Here is a 24,635-nt window from a genome sequence, read left to right as displayed (position 1 = left end):
AAAAACAAAAGCATTGGCCAATACAATAGGCATTAAACCAGTGGAGCAGAATAGATGATTCAAGTATAAAATCACGCATCTGCAACCAATTGATTTTTGACAAAGTTGCCAAAATCATACATTGGAGAAAAGAAAGTTCTTCAACAGATCGTTCTGGGAAAACTGGATATCCACATATAGACAACTCAAACTAAACCCTTTCTTACCCTATACAAAAATCAACTCAAAATGGATCAAAGACCTAATGTAAGACCTGAAACTTTGAAACTTTAAAATATTGGCCCAGTTATTGGACAGGACTCTACTAACTCAGGTAACAAAACCAATAATTGATAAATGGGATTATAAAAAGCTTCAAAGCCAAAGAAACAGGGAAGTGAAGAGACAACCTATTGAACAGGAGAAAATCTGTGCCAACTACTTATGAACTTAAGAATTCAAAAACCTCAGCACAAAAACAAGAAATACAATTTTAAAAATGGACAGATAGATACTTAGAAAAAGAAGTAAACATGGCCAGAAAATATATGAAAGAAACCCAATATCTAGTCAAAACTACATTGAGATTGCACCTCATCCCAGCTGGAATGGCTGTTACCAAAAAATAACATTCTGTCAAGGACATGGAGAAAGAGGAACCCTTATACACTATTGGTAGTAATGCAAATTAGTGTAGTCACTATGGAAAACAGTATGGAAGTTCCTCAAAGAATAAAAAGAGAACTGTATCACTTCTGGGTATATATCTGAAGGTAATGAGGTCATACAGAAGAGACACCTGCATAACTATGTTTATTGTGGCATTTTTTACAAAAACCAAAATATAAAATCAGCCCAGATGCCTGTTGACTGATGAATGTAATAAATAAAATGTGATAGATACACACATTGGATTATTGTTCACCTATAAAAAGGAATGATATCTTGTCATTTGTAGGAAAATGGATGGAGCTGGAGGTCATCATGCTAACAGAATATGTCAGTCAGATACAGAAAGACAAGTATCACATGTTTTTTCTAATGTGAAAACTTTAAAAAATATAACAATGATATGAAAGTAGAGGAGGGACTATTAGGAACAGAAAAGGGGAAGAGAAGAGAGGACAAGAAGGTAGAAGGTAGAATGGACATGATCAATACATGCATATATATGAATATATTGGGCATGTTAACAGTGAATTCCATTAATTCATACAATTAATACATATCAGTAAAAACAAGTAAAGGGTAGATAAATGGTGGAATAAAGGATTAAGAATTGAGAGGTCTTAGAAGTGACTATGAGGTATTGGGGAATATGTTCTAAGAATACTTAGGGCAACATCATAGCTTGTTCACTAACCATGTTTGGCATCATTAAATGTAAATAAATTATTTATATACTTCTTTTTCGAAGTATCATATCTGTAAGAGCATGACCTAAAAAATGTTTACTTAAGGCTATGTTTGAGACTTTATTATTTAATAACAATTTTAGAATTGTGTATATCATTGTTTTATTTAAGCAAAATGAAGTGTAACTACCTATTAAAAGATTTTATGTCATTCACATGATTTTATGTCATATATAAGAGAGGGTCATAATTTCTTAATGATTATGTAATACTTTATGGTTTGACTCATTCTATATGGAATATCTAGTTTGATCATTAAGATATCTCTGAGATAATTATTGTTTCTCCTTTAAAAATGAGAAAATCTTGGATTAAGAAAGTAGTGCATAAAAATCATCCCATAATAAAAAAGTCATTAATTTAAACAAAAGTGAGTTAAGCATTTGCTTGGTCTGACCGTATAACTTTCACATGATTGATCCACAAATATCGTTCTTGCTAAACAAAAACTTTCAATTATAGTTATTATTTATTGAATAACTGTTATAGGTTAGGCACTGGGTAAATTACATTTTATATTTTGCTATAGTATTTTTAAGGGAGCTACATATTTTTAATGTATAGATATGAGAAAATGAATGCCTGTGAAGTTAAGTGATTTAGTTGAGACTATGTAGCTTGCAAATGAAGAAACTAGATTTAAATGCAGTTCTTTTTTATTCCAAAATTCTTGTTCTTTCTATTACTCCCACATAGCATCTGTATGCCAGTAGTTTTTTATTACTAATTTACTGTATTTGAACTCAAGTTTATTTAAAAATAAATTTTCATTGTATATTGATGGATAGGTAAAGATATTAACAATATAGTTAATTGCAAGTTATAATGTATGACATGGAAGTCATATTAAAATTAAATGTTTATATACATACACGTGTGTGTGTTTTTGTGTGTGTTTGTGTGTGTGTGTGTGTGAGAGAGAGAGAGAGAGAGAGAGAGAGAGAGAGAGAATAAGTACACATATACAGAAACTTGAACAGGAAATGAATGTACAAATGAATTAATATGGTTTATTTATGATAGTTTTAGCCTGATAGTTTTCTGTATGTATTTCTATATCTCTGTATGTATGCATATATATTATTAAAAATTAAAAAATTCATTTACTTTTGGTGTTGCTTGTATAGGTTGAGTAATTCTAATCCAAAAATCTGAAATATTCCAAAATCTGAAATTTTCAATCATCATCACACCACAAGTGGAAAATTACACATCTGACCTCATGTCATAGGTTCTTGGCAAAAAGCAATTGCATTAAAAATGTATAAAATTATCTTCAGGTTATGGGAATAAGGTTTATATGAAACATAAGTGAATTTCACGTTTACACTTGTATCCCATCTCCAAGATATCTCTTTAAATGTATGCAAATATTCCACACCCCCCACCACCAAAATCTGAAAATCAAAGCACTTATGGTACCAAGCTTTTTTAAAAATTTATCTTTTTATTCTAAGTTGTTATATACGACCACAGAATACATTACAATTTGTTACCAAGCATTTTGAATAAGGAATTCTCAACCTGTAGTATTTATGGATATAGGAAGAGCTTTATGGTTATAATGCTAACTTTTTGTTGAACTATAATTAAAATAAAATGTACATGTTTTAAGTTTATATTTCAGTATACATTTGATAACTTAAATATACCATGTCAACACTACCTCTAAACAAAATAATATTTTCATCCCTTTCTCTAAAACCTTCTACCTATTTATAATTGATTACTGATCACCTAGCAATCAGTATCTAATTTCTATTATCATAGATTAGTTTTGCCTGTATTAGAATTACACGTAAATTAAATGAAAAAATATGTACCCCTTTTGTCTGGCTTCTTTTTTTTTTTTTTTTGACATTTTTGGAGATTGATCCATATTGTATCAGTATGTTTTTTTTTATTGATTGGTATTTTGATATGTATGTGTACTATACGTTGTGTATCCACACTTCTGTTAATAGATATTTCAGTTTTTTCATGTTTGGTACTATTATGAATTAAGCTATTATAAATATTCTTGTATGAGTGTATTTGTGGACATATATTTCTGATAATTAAATAGCTGGATCATAATTTAGATAGCCTGTGTGTTGCCAACAGCTCTGTACAGTGATTCTAATATTTTATACACCTTCAATAGTGTGGACAACTTCTAGTTGCCCCATATCCTCTTTAACATTTGGAGGTGTTTGTACTTTTGATATTAATCATTCTTACAGATATCTAATGGTACCTTGGTGGTTTTAATTTTACATTTCCCATTATATTTCTGATTAGTTTTTATTAATGATATTAGGCATATTTTATCATAACATATACTGGGCACATTTATCTAATTTTGTATTTGTATCTTTTCTGTTCAAATATTTTGACCATTTTTTACTAAGTTAAAATTGTAATGTTGATGTATAGACAACTTATGTATATTCTTTATTAAAGTCTTGGTAGATATATGTACTGCTAATGGTTTCCTCCCAATTTTGTAGATTGTATTCTCTTTCTTTTTTAGTTTTGTTTTGTACTAGGGTTTGAACCCAGAGATACTCTACCACTGAACTATATCCCTAATTCATTTATTTATCTATCTAACTATCTATCTATCTATTTGAGACAGGGTCTTGGGAAGTTCCTGAGGCTGACCTCCAACACTTGTGATCTTCCTGCCTCAGCTTTCTGAGTTGCTAGAATTACAGGCATGTGCCACTACTCCTGGCTTAGATTCATTTTCTTAAGAGTTTTAAATAGCAAAAAATTTCACTTTGATTATACCAAATACAGATGTTCCTTGATTTATGCTGAGATTATGTCCTGATAAACCTGTCATAAGATGAAAATGTCATATGTCAGTGTGCACTTAAGTCTGGAGATACAGCTGCTCATTGGTAGCATTCTTGCCTACGATGCTTACATCCCAGTTTTGATCCCTAGTAAAAGAAGGAAAGAAGAGCCGGGTACGGTGGTATACTCCTATAATTCCAGCAGATCAGGAGGCTGAAGAGTTCAAAGCCAGCCTCTGCAAAAGCAAGGCACTAAGCAACTCAGTGAGACCCTGTCTCTAAGTAAAATACAGAATAGGGCTGGGGATATGGCTCAGTGCTCAAGTCCCCTGAGGTCAATCCCTAGTATCCTCCCCACATCCCCCCAAAAAGAAGTAAACAAGAACAACAGCAAAAGAAGGAACAATAAAAAAAAAAAAAAAGAACAACAACAAAGAAGCATTTAATACACCTAACTTACCAAACATTATAGCTTAGCAAGTAATACTCTATGGAGAATGAGCTATTTATTCTGATTGGGTAGCTGACTAGAAGCTGTGGCTTCCTATCACTGCTGCCCGGTATTGTTATCATAGTGTATATCACTAGCCCAGAGAAAGATTAAAATTTGAAGTGGGGTTTCTACTGAGTGTGTGTAGCTTTCACACCATGATAAAGTTGAAAAGTTGTAAGTTGAACATGTAATCTCAATAGAAATACACCTGGCATAAGTAGACATAGAAACAACCATAAATGACTTTTGGTACATGTACCACTTGATAGTGGGAGCTTGAGCATGTGAATTTTAGAGTAAATGTGTAACGAGTGTTTGCACATATTAGTCAGAAGTTTATGGAGAGGATTAGATAATCTTTTAATATAGTTAACTTTAGATGTAGTTATTTTTGATACGTATTTAGTAAAAGAACTAAGAATTGTAATTGTACTAGTCAGGGTTCTTCAAAGAAACAAAACCAATAGGATATATGTAGAGAGATTTGAGATGAGATTTATTAGGGTAATTGTCTCATAATTATGGAAGAAGACCCATGGCAGGATGTATATAAGCTGGCGGTGCAGGGATAGCATGGCTCCTGGGGTGGGTGGGGGTAGCGCTGATATATGTTCTGGAGTCCAAAAGCTGATGAGCCTGTTTTTTTTAATGTTCTACAGCAGGAAAAGAGTCTATCCCACCTCCAGGAAAGAGATCAATTTACCTTTCCTCTGTTTTTGTTCTGTTCCTGTCCAACTGGATATTGCTAGCCCACACTGAAGGGCAAATCTTCCCTACTTAGTACACTCTAACTCACCTGGTAGTCTCCTATGGAAACATCTTCACATCCACATTCCAAAATAATCATTTACCAGTTATCTAGGCATTTCTTAATCCAATCAAATGGACACATAAAAGTAGCCGTCACAGGAGTTCTTAATATTTTCTTTTAACTTTTTTTTTCCAAACTCTTTTTTCCAAAGAATTACTCTTATATTTAGAAGCATTCTAGAAAATAAACTTCAACATAAATATATAAGACTTTTGGTGATGCTAATATATAATATTCTGTTCTGTACTATATACATGCCATGCAGAACATGATTTGTGTGTAGTACATACTATAAAGTATATAAATATATATTTGAATTATTTTAAATTGCTTCTTCCCCTTTTACTTACAAAAGCAATGTAGATGTGCAGTTAATTTCAATCTATTCATGGCCATGGAATCTGAATTAAGTTTTTTTCAGTCATTTTTTCAATGTATTTCTCATGTTCATTTAGAGAGCCTAGAAAATATAACCATCTAAGGAATGAAAATATATCACTAATTTTTAACCACCTAGAATTAACTTCTTTGTAAATATTCTTGTTTATATCTAAACCCTTCAATTTCTCAGAGGAAATTAACTGTGTCAGTATTCAGCACTGCTTATGGTTATAACTGCTCAGTTCAAAAAAAAAATACTGTCAAGAAAATATATTTCTTGACATTACGGTTTCTCTTCAAAATCTGCATTTTTAACCATATACAGTAGTTAATATGTGAAAGTAATGACACAACATTATTTTTTTAACTTTTCTACTAAAAAACACCAAAATGTTCAGTGTCGCAATCAATAGACAACTCCTAGATAGAAAGATAAGAATCACATCAAAGATGATTTAAATTGATTGTATTTAACTCTACCATTCCAAATATGAAGTCTCTGGATATTTAGAGTTGACTGCAGTTATTTCATTATCTCCAGAGAAACTAATCAGTAACACACATAGGATTTATGAGCTACATGATGAGAGGAAAAGAACCACTATAATTTTAGAAGTTCATTTATATTTTGCTTCCTTGCACTTGAGTGGCTGGCCATGTTAGCCAACTCCCTACAAGTCTTTTCATTTTCCCTTTTCTTCCTCCTTCAACCATGGGTTTCTCAGTTTAAAAACTTCAGAGACTGTCATCCAAATAGGTTACCTCCCATAGGCTTTATGCTTCTCATATAACACTATTATCAGTAGACAGTTTTATAGAAGCTGAGTTGGAAACACGAAGTGCGTATATGAAGAAATAAAGACAGGTAAATCTCTCCTTACATTTCTTTTTGCTACTTCACCATCTGTTTTTCCTATTTCCCATATAATAGTCTCACTGATTTTAGCTTAATCACTTTCTGATATAAGTTTTGACTATTTAGATAACGATTGGCAAACTTCTGCTCTATGTCTGTTTTGTTGAAAGACTGCAATGGACCAGATGTATCCCTACAAAATTCATACTTGAAATCCTAACCCTTCAGTGGGTTGATATTAGGAGGTTGTGCCTTTGGGAGATAATTATATCATGAAAGTAGAACCCTCACAAATAGAGTAATGCCTCTATAAAAATTTGGGACCTTAGAGAGCTCTCTCACTACTGTGAGCACTTGACACATTGACAAGTCTCCAACCTAGATGGCATCACCAGAACTTCACCAACCTGATTCCCTGATCTAGACTTGAAGTTTCCAAAACTGTGAGAAATAAATTTCAGTTGTTTATAAGACATTTAGTCTGTGGTACTTTCTTTATAGCATCTGGAACTAATAGCTACATTCATTCATTTATGTGTTTTCTACACTTGCTTTTTGGTGCAACAGCAGTCAGATAGTTGCAGCAGAGACCTTACGACGTGCAGTATTTGAAATATTTTTGATCTGGCCCGTTACAGAAAAAGTTTGCCAACTCACGATTTAACAAGTAAAAGAGAAACTAGAAATTTCTCATTTCATTATAGTAGAACTTTAAATACCATGCTATTTAATGTTAAAATTCCTCATAGCAACATTGTAGTACATGAATGTTAGTATTTCATACGTCTAGAATGTATTTAATGATGTTTTACATTGGTTTGGGAAGTAACATAGCATTTAGGGGGAAACATGTTCTGTCTTTCAGAAACTATGTTATGAAGAAGCTTTGAAATCCATTATTTGGGTTTCTTGGTAATTTATTATTTAAAGAAGAAGGTGGTGAGGAAAGTAGAAGAGTTGTTTCATTTTGATTGGTGTTGACAATGATAACATCTTAATTTGACAAACATTTGACCTGATGTTGGTTTGTCAAGACCCATCAGTTTTGAAATAGTGTGCATAGGTTTTATCTTGTTGTCAGTTTTCTTTGTTTTATGTGAAGTACATTAAAGAGAGATCTGTCTTATTCATTGATGTATTCTTAGTACCTAAAGTAGTACCTTGTCATAACAGGCATTCAGTTAATACTTATGGAATGAATGGACTCAGATATAATATTTCATTTTTGTAACAAGTTTATGGTTTTATAAAAGGGTCTGTGATCATTTTGTATCCAGGAAATAGGCAGTAATTGAAAGATAAAAAAAAAATTTGTGAGGAATATATCTCCTCTTAACTATTAGTTCTGTGAGATCATTAGAAATGAGTAACCATATTAGCACAGTAGTAAAAGATTTTGTTTGGTGCTTGACAGTGTTTTGTTAAATTGATGTGAAATGTTTAGGTTATATATGTCTACTAGAAGAGTTGCCCACTGCCTTTAATGACTCTTTTTGTTGGTACCAGGGATTAAACCACTGAGACACATGCCCAGCCATTTTTTATTTTTTATTTTGAAATGGGGTCTTGTAAGTTGCTTAGGGTCTTGCTAAGGCTAGATTTGAAGTTGTAATCCTCTTGCCTCAGCCTCCAAAGCCTCTGGGATTACAGACATGTGCCACCGTGCCTGGCTCTTTAATGATTCTTAATCTTGCCTTTGCAAACTACCATAGGTCTTAAATTACCTTAAATGTTGTTTTAAAATCTTATCAACTTCTCAAATATAATTGAATTATTTAACATCATTGGCTTACTTATAATTTTCTCCCTCAATTTTTCAAACAGATAAAATTTATATCAAAATGGTATTACAAAATACTAACATTTACCTGTTCATGATCTCTTATAATTGTATTTAATGGAATCTGTTCTCATTCAGTGATAGGCTTTCATTCTACTTTTTGCTTCTTAACATACCTGGTAATTTTCAGGTGAACACTAAACATTATAAAGTTAGTCTTTAACATTTTTTGTTCTTATTGTTCTTAAAAATCTTAAGCTTTGGTCCTAAACACAGTTTAGTTATTTGGAAGCAGTTGGATTCTTTACTGTTTTACTTTTTAAGATTTGGTAGGTGGGATCAAAGAAATATTTAGTCTAATTGTTCTGCACTGAGTCAAGTCTTCTCTAAATACTCATTTAATGCCCCATGAGGTTTTCAATCTGGCTGTAAGAGTTATTATTTCTTGACCTAAGTGATTACTCAGTTTTTTTCCCTTTTAATTCTTTTGAGTTATTCTTTCCCTAGCCTTGGGTAATTTCCTCACAAGTATCAGTGATCATTCTACTGAATACTCACAGGGCTCCTTGCTAGATCGACAGAGTTTTCTTTATAGACAGTGCTTTTTTCCTCCAGTAATTCTTGTTCTGAAACTCTTAGCTCTGTTTCTTTAACTCAAGAGAGTTTGCTTAGGTTTTTCCACTTGGTACAAGGACCTGGAAACTCTCTTAAGGCAGTGAGCTGATGTAGTTGTAGGGCACACTTATGTTTCTGTCATTTTTTTTGGAAATCATTGTTCTGGGCTGCTTGATGGCTAATGTCTTTTGATTGATCCAAACAGAACAGCATATTTGATCCCTTTTGCCACATAGTAGCAAGAAAGACTACTGTGTTGAGATTTATGATTTTTTGGTTGCATAATTCCAGGTGATATACAGAATTGGACATTAAGTAAGAGCAGAATAGAAATGTGAAGGTAATTGATGTCATGTTGGGGATTCAATGCAAGGTTTTGCACATACTATGGTATTTCAAGTCTACTAAGTGAATTTATTTTGAGCAAACTTTATGAAGTTTTAATACTGCATGTCTTGATGTTTGATGAGGAAAATATTTATAAAATTATGTTAAATTGTCCTTTTGTTCTAGAACCTTCTGATAACTTAAGGGAAATACTCCAAAATGTGGCCAAATTGCAAGGAGTATCAAATATGAGAAAGCTAGGCCATCTGAATAACTTTACTAAGGTAAGTAACTTGAATCTTTATTATTACCATATAAAATTGTTTGTTCCTTACCATCCTAGCACTAGATGTTTCCTAATCATCATTAAAAAGTTCTTGTATATTCACTTAATGTTAGTGTTTTTCTCCATTTCTTCTCATGGATTTTTTTTCGTGTGGTTTTTGTTTTGAGATGTGGTTTCACTATGTCATTTAAATTGGTGTTGAGCTCCAGGGCTCAAGTGATCTCCTACCTCAGGCTCCTGAGTTGCTGGGACTCTTAAGTACATTTCACCACACCTGGATGTCGTGTATTTTTAAATTATAAAATGTATTTTAATAATAAAAATTTATGCTTGATATAAAAAATATTATTCAGAAAAAAAATGACTACCAAGTCTACAATCCAGTCCCCGCCCCAATCTTGCACCCAGTATTGGGGATTGCAGGGACACTTTACCACTGAACTACACTCCCCAGTCCTTTTAATTTTTTTATTTTGAGACAGGCCTAGACTGGGCCTCAAATTTGTGATGCTGATTCTCCTGCCTCAGCCTCCTAAGTAGCTGGGATTACAGGTGTTCACCCCTATACCCAGCTCCCTTTTTCCTTTTTATTCTCTCAATTTCTTTTTAACTCATTTCATTTTCTCTCTCCCCTTCTTCACCATTCTGTATTATCCCATTTCTCTTTCTTCTCTAACTCATTTCATTTTCTCTCTCCCCTTCTTCACCATTCTCTATCCCATTTCTCTTTCTTCTCTGTCTGTTCCCTTCTTTCTCAGTTTTCTTTCTTTTTACCTTAGTGCATTGTGCCACTTTATGTTTTGTTTGGTTGTTTGCAGTGTTGGGGATTCAACCCAGGGTCTTGCACATGCTAGGCAAGTTCTCTATCACTGAGCCACTGTAGAGAATACAGTGATTTCTATAATGAAGGCACTACACATTTGTGTATTTCGTACTTTTTTTTAACAAAATAATTTTCATATTTTCCTTTGGCTGTGATGCCAGTTAGTAGCAGCTTTTTTATTTATGATCTTAAATCATCTATGGATTTAACAACCAGATAGCCAACCTTATTAGTAATTGTCTACACTAAAAGGGACTATACCCTGAGATGAGGTTAGAGAGGCTGTCCCATGAATAACATTTGTGAACTTTAGACTAGATTAAAATTTCTTTGGGCTGCTTAATGATGTAATGGGAAAAACATGAGCGTTAGATCAAACAGATGGAGACTTGCAGCCCATCTCTGACTAACTAGCAAGGCAAATCATGGGATGATTTCTTTACTTCGAGATGTTTTGTCCTTAGAGTTGAAGTCTTTGTGTAGTGCCTGACACGTAAGATATGCTTCATAGCAATGTATTTCAACCTGCAGTTTGTTTTTTTGTTTTGATTTGTACTTTTTGCCACTTCTCTTGTTTTTTTAGTGAACTCAAAGAAAGTAAGGCTGTTTAATAGTCTGAGTTGCAGATTGATAAGATGTTAAAGTAAATCAGGGTTATCTTTAATGTCAGTACTTTTGACATGTTGGGCCAGATAATTATTTATTTGGGGAAGTTGTTCTTGCATTGTAGGGTGTTTAGCAGTATCCCTGGCCTGATATCCTGCTATTATATATATATTCTGTATACCAGTAGTTCCTTCCTCAAGACATACCTACCAGTTGTAGCAAACAAAAACACCTCTATGTGTTGTCAAATGCTCCCTAGGGGACAGAATTTCCCCTAGTTAAGAACCATGCTGTAAATAAATGTCTATAGATTTTATTATAAAAATTATTCACTGATTTAGCACAAAACATTTATTGAATTTAATTATGTCTCTAAATTTTATTTTCTTAGAGACCTAGGTTTATAAATATTTATTGAGTTGTTATTCCTATAAAATCTGTAAGTTCATTCCGTCATTGAGTAAAATTTAGAAATTCTCAGAAATCCAAAAATAGCTTTATAGAATAAGAAAAAAATAATGACAATTCCAGGAGGCTAGTGGGGTTATTTGGTCACTGTCCCCTATGATATTTGTTATAGGTTACGATCGCTTTAAACTTAGTTTCTCAAACACAAGAAATATGTTATACTTTTCTAGTCACATTACTTTATACCCCAAAGCTTGTTATATAATAGCTGTTAAATTGTATCAGATTGAGAAGACTTTACACTTTTTTTTTTTTTTTTTTTTGGTGTGGGGATTGACTCAGGGCCTTGCGTATGCGAGGCAAGCACTCTACCAACTGAGCTATATCCCCTGCCTTTAAATATGAGCTTTTGTGTTCACTATTATTTATTTTGTTATTAAGTATAACCCTAGCTGTTAGTGTTAAGTTACTTAAGTAGACCAGTGATGCTAAAATGTTGTATAGGGTGAACTTTATTTCTAAAACTTCCTTTTAAGGTATGAGGAGAGGCAGCTAGTGATGTGATCCTTTAATCATGTGAATGTCACACACCATGCTTGCTTTCTGACATCATTTCACTAGATAAAGTAATGTGTATAGCAGACTGCTGATGAATATAATTTTAGAATTCTGTTTTTAAAACTGACAGCATGCTCATAATCTAAAATTCTAATTTTCAAAGATGAAAATGTTTTTTCTTGTTTATATTATAAAAGTTATTTTTTCCTGTTTTTGTGGTAAAAGCTCCAAAGGAATGTTTATTTTGCTGTTTTTTTTTTAAGTGAAGTAGAAGCTAAACATAAAAAAGTGCTACAGCAGAATTTATACTAAAAGTGAAAGTTCTCCCTCACATCTTTTCCCACCCTCTTTCCCACTCCAAAAAATACCATTTTCCAGAGGTAACTATTAGTAGGTACTTATCCTTTTCTGATATAAATACACATAAATAGGAGTGAATGTAGTTAGATAGATTGTGTGTGTGTGTGTGTGTGTGTGTGTGTGTGTGTGTGTAGATAGATACATATTGATAGAGGTGTAGATGTGTTTGTGTTTCACTGGTTTGTGAGAATTAAGTGAAATAAACAAAATGAAGTGTTTTTTGTAGTGCTCACTTTATTTACCATTTACTCATGTATTTACCATTTTTATAGACGAGAACATGCTATCTTATAAGTATTTATATATAAAGGTATATGTGTTATATATAAGTATGTGTGCATATTGATTTGTAGCTTGCTTTTCTCAATATACCATAGAATGCTTTCCTTTTCTGTACATATCAATCTACTTTTTAAAATTGGCTTTTATGTATTTAAATTGCTTTCTAAAAATATGCCATGGAATTTTAATATATGTGATAATACTTTTTTTGTTTGGCTTATTCTCTGTTGCTTATTTTAGGGAACTTTTTATTTCAGTTTTGGAGCAATATCAGTAAAATTGAAAAAACATTAAAAACTACTCAATACCTTTTAAAAGTTGGTCATTTTAATAAGTACTGCAGGAAAAATTCTGTTATCTAGAAATGATTTACAGTTCTAACTTTTTCAGAATATAATACTGTTGAGAACCTCTTACGATTATTTTACTGTTTGTATAATAGCACCATGTAGATTAATTATAATAAAAACAAATTCATTCACTGATGATGGGCATGGATTTCTTTTTGGCAAACCAATGACATGTTATCAAAACCTTTACTCCATTTTATTTTATTTTTTGTGGTGGTAGGGATAAGCCCATAGCTTTGTATATAGTAGGCAAGTGCTCTACCACAGAGCCATATTCTTAGCCTTTTGCCCCATTTAAAAATAATATTTGTGATATAGTACTTGTTTTGCTTATATTTAAATTAAAAATGCTACCTTCATAAAATAATTTTGAATTTCTGATGATATTGAATGTTTAATTTCACAAATAACAAATTCAGTAAACCTAATTCATCTTAATTGGAGTAAAATGAAGTTATTTTCCCATATAATTAGGAAAACCAAATGTTGGGTCCTAGTTTCAAGCAAAAGAACCAGGCACTGGAAACATCAATTATATTCTCATTTGTTTTTTGTGGTGCTGGGGATTTAATGTAGGACCTTGTGCATACTAGATAAGTGCTCTACATTTAAGCTATATTACAATTGTCATCATCAATTATATTGTCTTTTCAATTCTCATTTCTGCTTTTTTGTTGACTTAATTCTCACATAAATACTTTCCATATGACTAAGATATATCATCTTTACAATTTTTAGTCTTAAAAAGGAGAGTATATCTCTTATAGCATCTTGTATATGTACTCTGATCCTATAAAACCAATTTAAAAAGCGAATGACATGCTGGGTCCTTGCCTCAGTGAGAATGTGATAAATAGTAATTTAGCATTTCATGTGCCAACTATAATGCTAATGCTTACATTTGCTAAGGTCTTTAATAATATCTAAATGTAGTTAATCATTAATTTATTGTATATAATAACTTGTGTGATTGGGAGGCAGTTATAGTTTAATGACATTAACACAGGAGACAGAATGTTACTAGTAATGGCTAAGACAGTAATGAAGAAACTGCTGATGGTTGAAGATTAATTACTAATTTAGTCAGTTATAGAGGCAGGATGAGATAGATCCCCATAGTTTAAATTCTCCAACTCAGTATTCTTCCACTATTTCTTTACATTGAGGAAAATAGCTTTACATTGATTGGTATTTTAGGGCTTGGTTATATAAATTAGGAGATGATAAGGTTGTGAGTAAGTTGCCACAAAAATTTTGTAGTAAAATAATTATTCCTCATATTTTGAAACTTATATGAGAACTCTTGATGACTCTAATACTGCAAGTATATTTCTTTAATAATCCAGAATTTAAAATGCTAACACTTCTCTTATTTCTTTTTCTTGATATATGTGAATTTATTTACACATAGAACATTTAGTTTATACCTAAAAAGCTCATTTAATTTAAAAGCAATATTTTCATTTATTCCCACTGTAGCAGAAGAATGGATATATTGCTTCTTCAGAAATTGAGTTGATAGGTGTAAATCATAGATAATGAAACATCTTCCCCACTTTAAAAGCACAAAATTTCATGTTGATATAAAGAAATTCTAGGAATCATTAATTTTTCCATTAAAATTACGATATATCCACAGTTTAGCTAGGTATGGTGTCATATGCCTGTAGTCCTAACTATTAGGCAGGAACATCACCAGTTCAAGGACAGTCTCAGCAACTTAGTAAAACCCTTTCTCAAAAAATAAAAAATTCTGGGGAGGTAGCTCAGTGGTAAAGTACCCCTTGGTTTGATTCCTTGTACCCACAGGGGAGAAGAATTAGGTTAAAGTAATCATTGCACCATGAAAAGAAACCTTTATTTTCTTTTTCTATTTCTATTTGCTACTACACAGTGATAATATTAGAATACCAATAATCTATAATACCAGGGAACTATCAAATGGATAAATATTAAATTATTTTTCAGTAAAAGTGTAGGTTTTTTTTGTTTTAATTCTTTGAAATAGGCTATTTTGTATGGCATTTTTAAACTGGTTATTCAGGAGAAAATATTGCTTAGCTTCACTTATTTATGTATATATAGGTAGAGTGCAGTTCTCTAGACTCTTCCATTTTTTGTGATGAGATGATTATATTCAGTTTGTTTGTTTTATTTCTACTCTCCCTACCCTCTGTGCAAAGAATTTCAATACAAAATTATACTAATACTTTTTACAGTGAGCTCTGGGCTTCGATTGGTTTGGTCTGGTTCCTGATTCCACTACTGAATTAGCTTTATGGCCTTGGGAAGTTATATTAATATCTCTATGCCTCAATTGTCTTGGCTTATAAAAATGCTACCTGCTTTCTAAGGTTTGAGATTAACAGTGACTTATGTTATTATTTATGAATACCACATATATCTCACTTTACCTAGATTGTGTAGTAATATGTCTTCATTTTGAACATGTATAAAATCCAGAATAGTGCAAAGAGGAAAATACATTACCTAGTTGGGCATGGTGGCACATGCCTGTAATTCCAGCAACTTGGGAGGCTGAGGCAGGAGAATAGCAAGTTCAGTATTAGCCTCAGCAACTTATGAGATCCTGTCTCAAATTTTTAAAAAACAAAACATAAAGGGTTGGGGTGTAGCTCAGTGGTAAAGTGCCTCTGGATTCTATCCCTACTACAAAAAAAAAAAAAAAAAAAAAAAAGGAAGAAGGAGAAAAATAATGTAAATAAATTACCTATTGTGTTAGCTTTTGTTTGCTATAAAAAAAGTACCAGACACAATTACTTATAAAGAGAAAATGTTTATTTTGGTGCAGAGTTTTGATTATTATTGGCCCCATTTTTGGCAAGGCTGCACATAATAGTGGGAGTACATGGTTGAGCATAAACCACTTAAATCGTGAACCAGGGACCAAAAGGGAAGAGGATCCCAGAATCCCTTTGAGGGCAAGTCCCTAAGGACTGCTCATTAGGCCCTAACTCCTAAAGATTCCATTATTTCCCAGTAGGTCCTACAGGGAACCAAGACTTTGACACAAGTTTTGGGGCAATATTTAACCTCCAAATGATAGCATTATTTTAATCAGATTTTTTTGTTGCTGTGACCAAAAGACCTGGTGAGCAATTTTCCTCCTGATGAAACAGGAGGAAAAGTTTGTTTGACTTATAGTTTCAGAGGTCTCAGTCCATAGATGGCCAAATCCATAGCTCTGGGTCAGAGGTAAGGTAGAACATCATGATGGAAGGGTGTGGAGAGCAATCAGAAAGTAGAGAAAGTGGGTACTCTGCCTCCAGTGATCTACTTCCTCTAGGTACACCTTACCTGACTTTAGTTTCTTCCCAGTCAATCCATAGAGTGGATTAATGCACTGGTTAGGTTTAGGTTTTCATAACCCAATCATATCACTGCTAAACTCTACCATTGAGCTTTTGGATGATGCCTTATATCTAAACCATATAAGTATCTATATGATTTCACTTTCCTTTTTGTTTTTAAGTAATTTTTATGTATAGAATTTTTTAGGTGTTTTTAAAAAATTTATTTTTAGAAAATTTTTCTCACTAAGCAGAGTATTACAGTTTCCCTCATTATTATAAATTACATAACATTAATAGATTGTGTATGTTTCCTCCTTTATGAATATTGTTTCCAGTTCTTTACTATTTGTAAATAATGGCATAAGCATCTTGTGTTTGAACTCACTATTTATGTATTTTGTATTATTTTGCTAATATAAATCTCCAAAAGTGTGTTCTGCTCCTGGTGCATTTTTCTAATGTATTTTACAAAATATTTTTGGTTTATAATCACATTGTATTTTGCAATGTATTTTATCTGGTACAATCATTTTTAAATGATTTTTTTCTACTTTGATAAGCTATTTTTCTCTATGGAATTTAGAATAATAGTTTTATTCTAAATGGAATTTTTTATTTATTCAATTCAGGATTTAGGAAACATGAATGTATTTTGTTTATTTGTCCATTTAATTTCCTCAGTAAATTTCTTGCGTATTTTCTTTTCCTGATCTTCTTTTGGGTACTTAGAATTCTTTCCCTGGTTTGTTTGAACCCTTTACATTATAAGTTATTTGTATTAATTTCCAGGAGAGGATGGAATGCTGTGGACTGAATTGTGTTTCTCCCAAATGCTTGAAGTCCTAACTCCCATTACCTCAGAATGTGATTATATTTGGAGATAAGGCTCTCAAGAAAGATAATTAAGGAAAAATGAGGGAATATAGGTAGGCCTAATCCAGTATATCAGGTGTCCTTCCAAGATGAGATTAGGACACAGACAAACACCATGGGAAAAGACCATGGGAAGATACATTTTAAAAAATGGCCAGTTACAAGTCAAGGAGAGTCTTACCAAAGAAAAAAAACCCTGCCATCACTTTGATCTTGGACTTCTGGCCTCCAGAATCACAAGGAAGTAAATTTATGTTTTTTAAGCCACCCAGTCTATAGCCTTAGAAAACATATATATAAGCCTTAACTTTTTGACTATCATGCTTCTTGCAAATATTTTTGTTTATTACATTACTTACAATTTTAGGTGTGCAAATGGATTTTTAGTGGTATAAAAATTATAGAAATTTTTTATTCTGGTTTTAAAACTTAGAAGATTTTGTATTATGGTTTTAAGTCAACATGTATGTATAAAAAGTTCTTATTCTTTTCAGTTTTTAAGTACTTGCAACATGGTGCATCAAACAATAAAAATGAGACCAAAAAAAGTCATGCCCTTTGGAAAGTGAATATACTTTGTTTGTATTTTAAAATTTTAAGGGTTTTATAGGAATATTGGTAAGCAATATCTGCAGTATTGCCATACATGAGAGCAGGTATTCTATTCCTGCCCTCAGCTCTATTCTACTTGGAATATTTTTCTTTCTCTCTCTCTTTCTTTCTTTCTTTCTTTCTTTCTTTCTTTCTTTCTTTCTTTCTTTCTTTCTCTCTCTCTCTCTCTCTCTTTCTTTTGTTGTTATTTTATTGTTTTTGTTTTTGTTTTGCCCTCTAAAGAAGTTAGGAAGTTTTCTAAGTGTTATGAACTTATATTATTAAATTTGATGACCACTTTTTTATATGGTTATGATTTTTCTAACTTCATACTGAAGCAGAATTAATACCACTTTGGAGATTTCTCTACATCTACAGTGTTAAATGGTTTAACTACTCTTTAATCTGTTTCATTTAGCCCCAGTATATAACTTGAGAAAGTTTTATGTAACTTTTAAAATCAAAGTTTAAAACTCATACCTATGTATATATAAAACTATATATACAAGTGAGAATCTAGATTAGACCAGCGCTCTCAATGAAAACTACTAAGAAAACCTATTTGAAAGCAGCAGAGAACTGTACAGGCAGGGGACAAGAAGTACAGGAGTCAAAATTTCAGAAAAGAGAGAATCTTCAAAAGTGAGTTTCATTTTCCAACAGTTTATACTCAGGGAATACTTCCTGATATGGAATAAGGGCAGGAAACTGTGGCTTAATAGCATTAGACATAGGATTATTATTACTGAAAACAAACAAACAAACAAAAAAAGCCCAGAGATTTTGGTGAAGACATAAGATACATCAAGCATAAGAAGATTCTCCTGCACTACATTTTTTGCATGAATACTGGCTGCCTAGAAAGGGAAACTGAAAACCTAAGCAGAAAAATCTTTGAAAATCAAGGGTAGAGCTTTTAGTATATTTGTAAGACAAAAATTAAATTTGTTGGTAAGACAAAGTCTCTTACCAACAAGCTTTCAGTTGAAACCTTAGGGGGCAAGGAAAAAGCAGTTCAACTAAGTCTAACCAGAATAACCACCTAACTTTGACTCAGCGCTGTACAGTGGCCTAACGGAGAGAAGGCTGACTGTATTTAGTGAAAGATAACATTGTCGGGAATCTGCAAGTTTGGGATATGAGCAGACGTCAAAGAAGCCACCAAAGGACAGGACTGATTACCTGACTAGAGAAAAAGAGAAAAATAGTTAATAAGAATAACATTTTCAGAGCTGTAATTAATATGTCAAGTAAATCAAGGAAACGAGAAAATAGACAAAAGTTTAATATTTTCCTAAGAATATTGGACAGTCTAACATTAAATGAAAATTCAAGAGGAGAATAATATATTTTCTAGAATTAAAATTTCATTAAGAAAAAACTTATTAGATAAGGATAATATAAACACATCAAAATTCAGATCAGCAGAAATATTCAGCCGAAGTATTGAGATAAGAGAAAAAAGAATAAAATAGAGAATTTAGAGATTTGTGGTATACATGGAAAGATCTGACATACATTATAATTGAATTACTGTAAGAGAATAAATAGACATAAGTTTGAAGAGATAATGTACAGAATGTATAGTAAAGGCCTTGTAGCTTTTCACAGGTGAAATCTCCATTGTAATGTTTAAAAACTCCATAGTCAAAAAATAGAACTGATCAGAAAAACATTAACCTAGGTCTGTATGAGCTCAAAAAATAAAATAAAACTTCATGATGTGGGAAAAGGCAATAATAAAATAGATATTGAAAAAAGGCATCCTGGTTACCACCTGGGTTTGACTCTTCTTTGGATATCCCATCCTTCTTCCTGTAACTTGCATATGAGTCTGAAGGTATTCCCACAAGTAAGCCCCAAGGTTTCTTACATTTGAAATAGGCCTTAATGGTGTTCATTATTCATTAGCCACCAGGTGTGGGAGAATCACTGTCGCAGATGTAAGAATAGCCAAAATGGAGTTTTGAATATCAGCTGTTATGCATTTGAGCCAAATCATCTTTTTTTTGGTCTGTAGAAATTGCTTTAGTTAATCTCTCTGGAATCCAAATTAGCTGCTGTTCTCCCTGTGGAAACACACAAACATACCCCCGACTCCAGACAATCACTGGGTCAGGACCTTTCCATTGTCCTGTTAGAATATCCTTCCAAAGTACCTTGGGCTTATGTACATTTTTTGGACACACATGCCTTTCCGCAGCACTAAGCCCTGATGAATCCAAATATAAAAAGTTTAGAGTAAAAAAGGTTATTTTAAGTTTATCTTTGGGGGATATATACCCCTTTCCAATTTTTATTAGTGCATTTTTGTTACACATACTAGCAGGGGTTTATTTGGACATAATCAAACATGAATGGAATATAATTTGCTTCATTTTGGTCTCTAGTACTTCCTCTTTCTTTCCCCTCTTTTCTCCCCTGGTTCCTCTTCCTCTACTTATCTTCCTTCTATTTATTTATTTCCTTATTTGAATTGGTGTTTTATAGATATACATAAATGGGGAATTCACTGTGGTATATTCGTATATGTACATGATATCATTTTGTTGATTTTGTTCTGCATTTCCTCCCTTTGCTCATCTCCCTTCTCTCCTCCTTCATCTTTCTTATATTTTCATGGGATTTTCCAACCCTGTTTTTATCCCCTTATTTTGCTCTAGCTTCCACGCAAGAGAGAAAACATAGGACTCTTAACTTTCTGAGCCTGGCTTGTTTCATTTAGCATAGTGTTCTCCAGATTCATCCATTTATCAGCAAATGCCTAAATTCCATTCCTCTTTATAGCTACTAAATAAAACTTCATGGTGTCATTCATGTATTAACAGGCACCTGAGCTGTTTACATAATTTGATTGTAGTGAATTATGTAAATAATAATTATGTAAATATGTGCTGCTATAAACATTTATTTGCCTCTATTACTACAATATGCTGATTTAGTTCTTTTAGAAAAATCTTAAGGAGTGGGATACCTGGGTCATATGATGGTTCCACTTTTATTCTTTTGAAGAATTTTGAGAGCATTTTGGTAAGCAAAATAAACCAAACTCAGAAAGTCACAGAAAACATACAAATATTTTCTCTCATCTGAGGAATCTAGAAAGGAAAAAATGTGGGGGAGATCACATGAAAATAGAACGGGGATCAGGAGAACAAATGAAGAAGACCAGGGTGAGGGATAAGAGGAACAAGAGAGGTACTGGGGAAAAAAAAAATTGACCAAATTTTTTTCATCAAGTATAACAATATTGTTAATAATTGTCTACATGTACAAATATGTAACAATGAATCCCACTGTTAATGTATAATTATAAAGTACTCATGAAAAGAAGAAAAAACTAAAAAAATTAGGAAAAAAGTCTTTAAAAGAACCTGAGAAAAAAGATTATAACTTTCAGAATAGCCAATAGTAACACTGACAACGAATTTCTCAAGAGAAAGAATGGCTTGAAATTGTTGGAATAAAATAACAGTTAACCTAATATTCTATATATCCAGCAAAATAGTCTTCAAAAATGAAAGCTAAAATGAAAAATTATTCTCAAACTAAAATTAAGGGAATTGTAACTAGGAAGCTGGGCTAACATTAAATCAAAACACCAACAAAATTTGTCAGTAGCAAAAACAAACACAATTTTCAAGTTAGGAGGAACTACTAAAATGAAGAAAGGAATGAAGATGTTAAATATATGATAAATATAAATTGATAATTGATTAATGGGGCAAAAATATAAATTGATATTGATTAAATACTGACTACAAAAACTAAAACAATAACAATAATGCCTTATGGTGTTTAGAAGTAGAAAAAGAAATAAGAAATAACAGTGAAATGGAATATGAGGACAATAAATGTAGTTAGAATATTTTAAGACTTAGCATTATTGAGAACATGGTATAGAAATAATTTCTGTTAGACTTATAAGTTAGGAACACATGCTATAAACTTTAAACACTTAAAAAGTTTTTAAACAATAAAATTACTGTGGGGAAATGGAATAATAGAAATGATTTATTGAAAATAGGATAGGTGGGTTAAAGAAATTTAAATTTGATGGGTCAAATAAAAAACAGATGATAGAAATAAATTTGCATAAACCACTCTGGAAAGTAGTATGGTGATTCCTCAGAAAACTTGAAATGGAACCACCATCTGACCTAGTTAGTCCCGCTCCTCAGCATATACACAAGGACCTAAAATCAACATACTATAGTGATGCAGCCACATCAATGTTTATAGCAACTCAATCCACAACAGCTAAGCTATGGAACCAACCTTGGAGCCCTTCAACAGATGAATGGATAAAGAAAATGTGATATATACCCACATGCGCGTATAGACACACAAAGTAGAATATTACTCAGCGATAAAGAGGAATGAAATTACGGTAAATAGATGGAACTAGAGACTATCATGCTAACTGAAATAAGCCAATCCCAAAAAACCTAAGGCAAAATTTTCCTCTCTGATATGTGGATGCTGATACACAATAAGAGGGGGGGATAGAAGTTTATTGGATTAGACAAAGGAGAATGAAGAGAAGGGAGGGGGGATGGAAATGGGAAAGATGGTAGAATGAACCAGACATAACTTTCCTATATTCATATGTGAATACACAGCCAGTGAAGCCCTACATCATGAACAACCACAAGAATTGGAAGTTATACTCCATGTATGCATAATGTGTCAAAATACAGTCTACTGTCATGTGTTACTAAAAAGAACAAATAAAAAAATTTTTAAAAGAAATAAAGCTGCATAGTTTTATGGTAAAATCATAAAAATCATAACATTTATTAAAATGTCTATTTTCTAACTTAAAAATATAATGTATAAAAATTCATAACTCATGTATACATACTTTGTTTCTCTAACAGCTTCTTTGTGATATTGGACACAGTGAAGAAAGACTGGGCTTTAACTATGAAGATATCATAATTTGGTAAGTATTGTTCACTTACTTCCCCATCTCTTCCAGATTTTAGTAATTTTAAACTAGAAATAAGATAATATAGCCCCTAATAGTTTATTTTGAAGTAAGCTACTTGAACATTAGAAACATTCAGGATCTTCAGGGGTTTTGTTATCTTGTAAATCTTTGTTGATACTTTGTAATTTTTAAACATGAAGAACCAAAGCTAATGGTCAAAAGCACCTTGATTTTTATAATTTAAATTTCCAAATTAAATCTAAAATTTCCAGGTTGAATTTTTCTCATATTTTGCCCAGGAATAAAGAAATCTATAACTCTAGATCTCTAAGAGAATGTATACTTAGGGCAAATTTGATTCACCCAAGCATATTGATAGAGGCATAATATTTAATATACTTTCATTTTCATCTTTATGGTTCTTTTAGGAATTAAAATTGAAAGAAATGGTCTGTGCTGTCATTATAAAGCATTTTTATTTCTGGTTTAAACAAATGATTCTTTTATACAGATAGAATCAAATAGACAAATGAAGGAGAATAGATTGAGGCATATATGATATAGCTTGAAAAAGATATATTTAATTTCCTATTGTTTATATAATGTAGACATAGAAGATAGAATAAAACTCAGTAACATTTGTTTGATTATAAGAATGTACCAAGAAGGAAACATTAAAAACACTACCATCACTAAGTGAAATTTGTGGTTTGGAGTGAATGTTTTTTTATAAGCAAAATTCAGGTAGAATTAATCATGCATAGTTAGAAGTTTTACATAGCTCCACTGAGGAAGAATTTGATACAGGTTGAGCATACCTAATCCTAAAGTCTGAAATCCAATATACTCCAAAATTTGAAAGTTTCTTAGTGTCATATAAGTGTTCAAAAGCTTTGAATTTGCAGATTAGGAATTCTCACTTAGTATAATCTACGCAAATAATTCTAAAATCCCCCAAATTGCAGAATCCAAAACTTTCCTCATCCCAAGTGTTTTGGATAAAGGATACTTCTTAGCCTGTAGTATAATTTTATGTGCATTTGAAACTCATGCAACAAAATTCTTTTGTTTATTTTCACACAGTTTGCGCTTAGCTTTATTAAATGAAGCAAAAGAAGTGCGAGCAGCAGGGCTACGGGCACTTCGGTATCTTATACAAGACTCCAGTATTCTGCAGAAGGTGCTAAAATTGAAAGTGGACTATTTAATAGCTAGGTAATTTTCTTAGAGTTTATATGTTTTTAAATTTTTGTATCAGGTTTTAACATTCTTGTGTAAAGTGTACATTTATTTTTATGTAAAGCTTGACAATTTTTACATTCATATACAGGAAGTAAGACGACTTTGAATATTTTCAGCATGACAGTAGAGCTCCATTATATATTCAACCAGTAGTAAATATTATTCTGAATTTTCTCATCATACACTAGTTTTTCCTGTTCCTAAGTATCAGTTGAAAGTATACAGTAGTTACTTTTTTCTTTGACTTGTATCTGAGATTTATCCATGTTAATTCATTTTTGTTTTTTAGTACTGTGTAGTATTTCATTTTATGATTAGACCACGGAAAATAACCCAGAAAAATCAACAGAATAATTTTCAGCTCTTAACTATTTTGAATAACGCTGCTTTGAATATTCTTGTGCAAATCTTTGTGTGGACATATATGCTCTTATATCTCCTAGTTATATGTAGAACTGGAATTACGAGGACATATACTTGTTTAACTTTAGTAGATTCTGCTAAATACTTTTCCAAATGTTTGCTCTGACTTAATACTACTTCACCAATATATGAGAATTTCAGTTTCTCCA

General features: G+C 32.0%; 1 protein-coding gene across 3 annotated transcripts in view; it reads left to right on the top strand.

Annotated features, from left to right (window-relative positions):
- The window catches only part of Rictor (RPTOR independent companion of MTOR complex 2), a 114,595-nt gene that overhangs the window by 31,193 nt on the left and 58,767 nt on the right, over nucleotides 1–24,635 (top strand). For all 3 annotated transcript variants that reach the window (XR_013091449.2, XM_076857402.2, XM_076857401.2), the window contains exons 3-5: nucleotides 9,624–9,721; nucleotides 22,769–22,833; nucleotides 23,905–24,036. Coding sequence is in view for 2 of the 3 variants with exons in the window: in XM_076857402.2 (XP_076713517.2) it covers nucleotides 9,624–9,721; nucleotides 22,769–22,833; nucleotides 23,905–24,036 (295 nt within the window). In the remaining variant the exon portion in view is untranslated. The remainder of the gene's footprint in view (nucleotides 1–9,623; nucleotides 9,722–22,768; nucleotides 22,834–23,904; nucleotides 24,037–24,635) is intronic.

Source organism: Callospermophilus lateralis, chromosome 5 (genome assembly GCF_048772815.1).
Source record: "Callospermophilus lateralis isolate mCalLat2 chromosome 5, mCalLat2.hap1, whole genome shotgun sequence".
NCBI classification, from domain to species: domain Eukaryota; kingdom Metazoa; phylum Chordata; class Mammalia; order Rodentia; family Sciuridae; genus Callospermophilus; species Callospermophilus lateralis.
The sequence above is the reverse complement of the archived record's forward strand: the minus strand, read 5'-3'. Positions and strand labels throughout refer to the sequence as shown.